At 51.8% G+C, this 1,482-nt stretch overlaps 1 gene segment (V, D, J or C); it reads right to left on the reverse strand.

Annotated features, from left to right (window-relative positions):
• Positions 1-924: 924 nt before the first annotated feature.
• The window catches only part of LOC105825926, a 7,710-nt gene continuing 7,152 nt past the window's right edge, over positions 925-1,482 (reverse strand). The window contains 2 exon segments of the V gene segment in view: positions 925-931; positions 1,045-1,456. Of these exon segments, the coding sequence occupies positions 925-931; positions 1,045-1,456 (419 nt within the window).

Below are 1,482 nucleotides of genomic sequence, written 5' to 3' on the forward strand. Positions count from 1 at the left end.
TTAAGAAAACCAGCATATTCCTCATCCAAAATATTTATTTTTTTTACTTCACAATATTATAGGTGTACAAATATTTTGGTTACATATAATGGGTTTGCCACACCCAAGACCGGGCTACAAGAGTGCCCTTCTCCCACACAGCTCACTCCCCATACAACTGAGTAGTTGAGTGCAGTAAGAAGTCAGAGTGTCTTAGCTGATGTCTGCCCACTGACATCTTAAGGCTCATCCTTCATCTTCCCTGTTTGTCCCACTCATGGGAATTCTAGGAAGGAATCACAGGTGCTTTCTCTCGAGATGGCTGTCAGAGGTCCAGACCCCACCAGACCCTACCAGACCCTTTCTGGGAGTGAGAGCCCCCTCCCTGCCCACCAGGGAACTGTTGTGAAAACCTGAGCCAGTCTCCCTTCCTGCCCAGCGAAGCCAATGGGACTCTCTTGAGAGGCCTGCCCTGCTCTGCAGACACCTCAATAATGGAGGGAGTAACCCTTCCCGTGTTCATTTGTGTGCGTGTGTGTGTGTGTGTGTGTGCATGTGTGTAACACCATCAGAGTCAACATCTACACTAAATGTTGGTGGGGTCCCCCTGCCCTTGAATTCTGTCAGATATAATCGATATTGTGAGCCTGGTGCTGGGACACTGACCACCACGGGGTCTTCCTTCTCTTGCTTAGGACGCTGACTCCCTGTGCCCCTGATGTCCCATAGAAACGTTATCCTGCTTGCTGGCCAGAAGGAACGTTCACTTCTGTGTGCTGTGCTGCATTGTGTTGTCCGAGACAAAATCTGTTATTGATTTTCGGACTTTTTCAGAAGTGCTCATAATTAATGTACATTTGGGGGCAGGACAAAGTGACTGGAAGCCACTCTCTGCCTTTCGTGCAGGTGAGAATATTTTCTCTCATTACCACAAACATATCTAACTCAGAGACTGCAGAGGGAAGCACAGAATCGTGAATTCAGAGAAGTTCCCCAGAGGAAACGGTTTTATGGAGAGGAAACCACGACCCTGAGGGGAAACCAGCCCTTACCCTCCACCTGCACCTGCCCTGGGCTGACTCTGCTCCTTGTGCAACGCGCGCCACCTGGCGGCCACGAGCCCCCACAGCAGGTTTGTATCTGGGCTCAGACTGATGTCCCCTCACTGTGTCTTTCGCACAGTAGTACACGGCCGTGTCCTCGGCTCGCAGACTGTTCATTTGCAGAGACAGCGTGTTCTTGCTGTTGTCTCTGGAGATGGTGAACCGGCCCTTCAGGGCGTCTGCGTAGCTTGTGCTACCACCACTACTACTAATTCTCGAGACCCATTCCAGCCCCTTCCCTGGAGCCTGGCGGAACCAGTACATCACGTAGCTGCTGAAGGTGAATCCGGAGGCTGCACAGGAGAGTGTCAGGGACCCCCCAGGCTGGACCAAGCCTCCCCCAGACTCCACCAGCTGCACCTCACACTGGACACCTGCAAACACAGACACATCCTGGTCA

The sequence above is a fragment of the Propithecus coquereli genome, unplaced genomic scaffold (genome assembly GCF_000956105.1).
Source record: "Propithecus coquereli isolate 6110/MARCELLA unplaced genomic scaffold, Pcoq_1.0 Scaffold831, whole genome shotgun sequence".
Taxonomy (NCBI): Eukaryota; Metazoa; Chordata; class Mammalia; order Primates; family Indriidae; genus Propithecus; species Propithecus coquereli.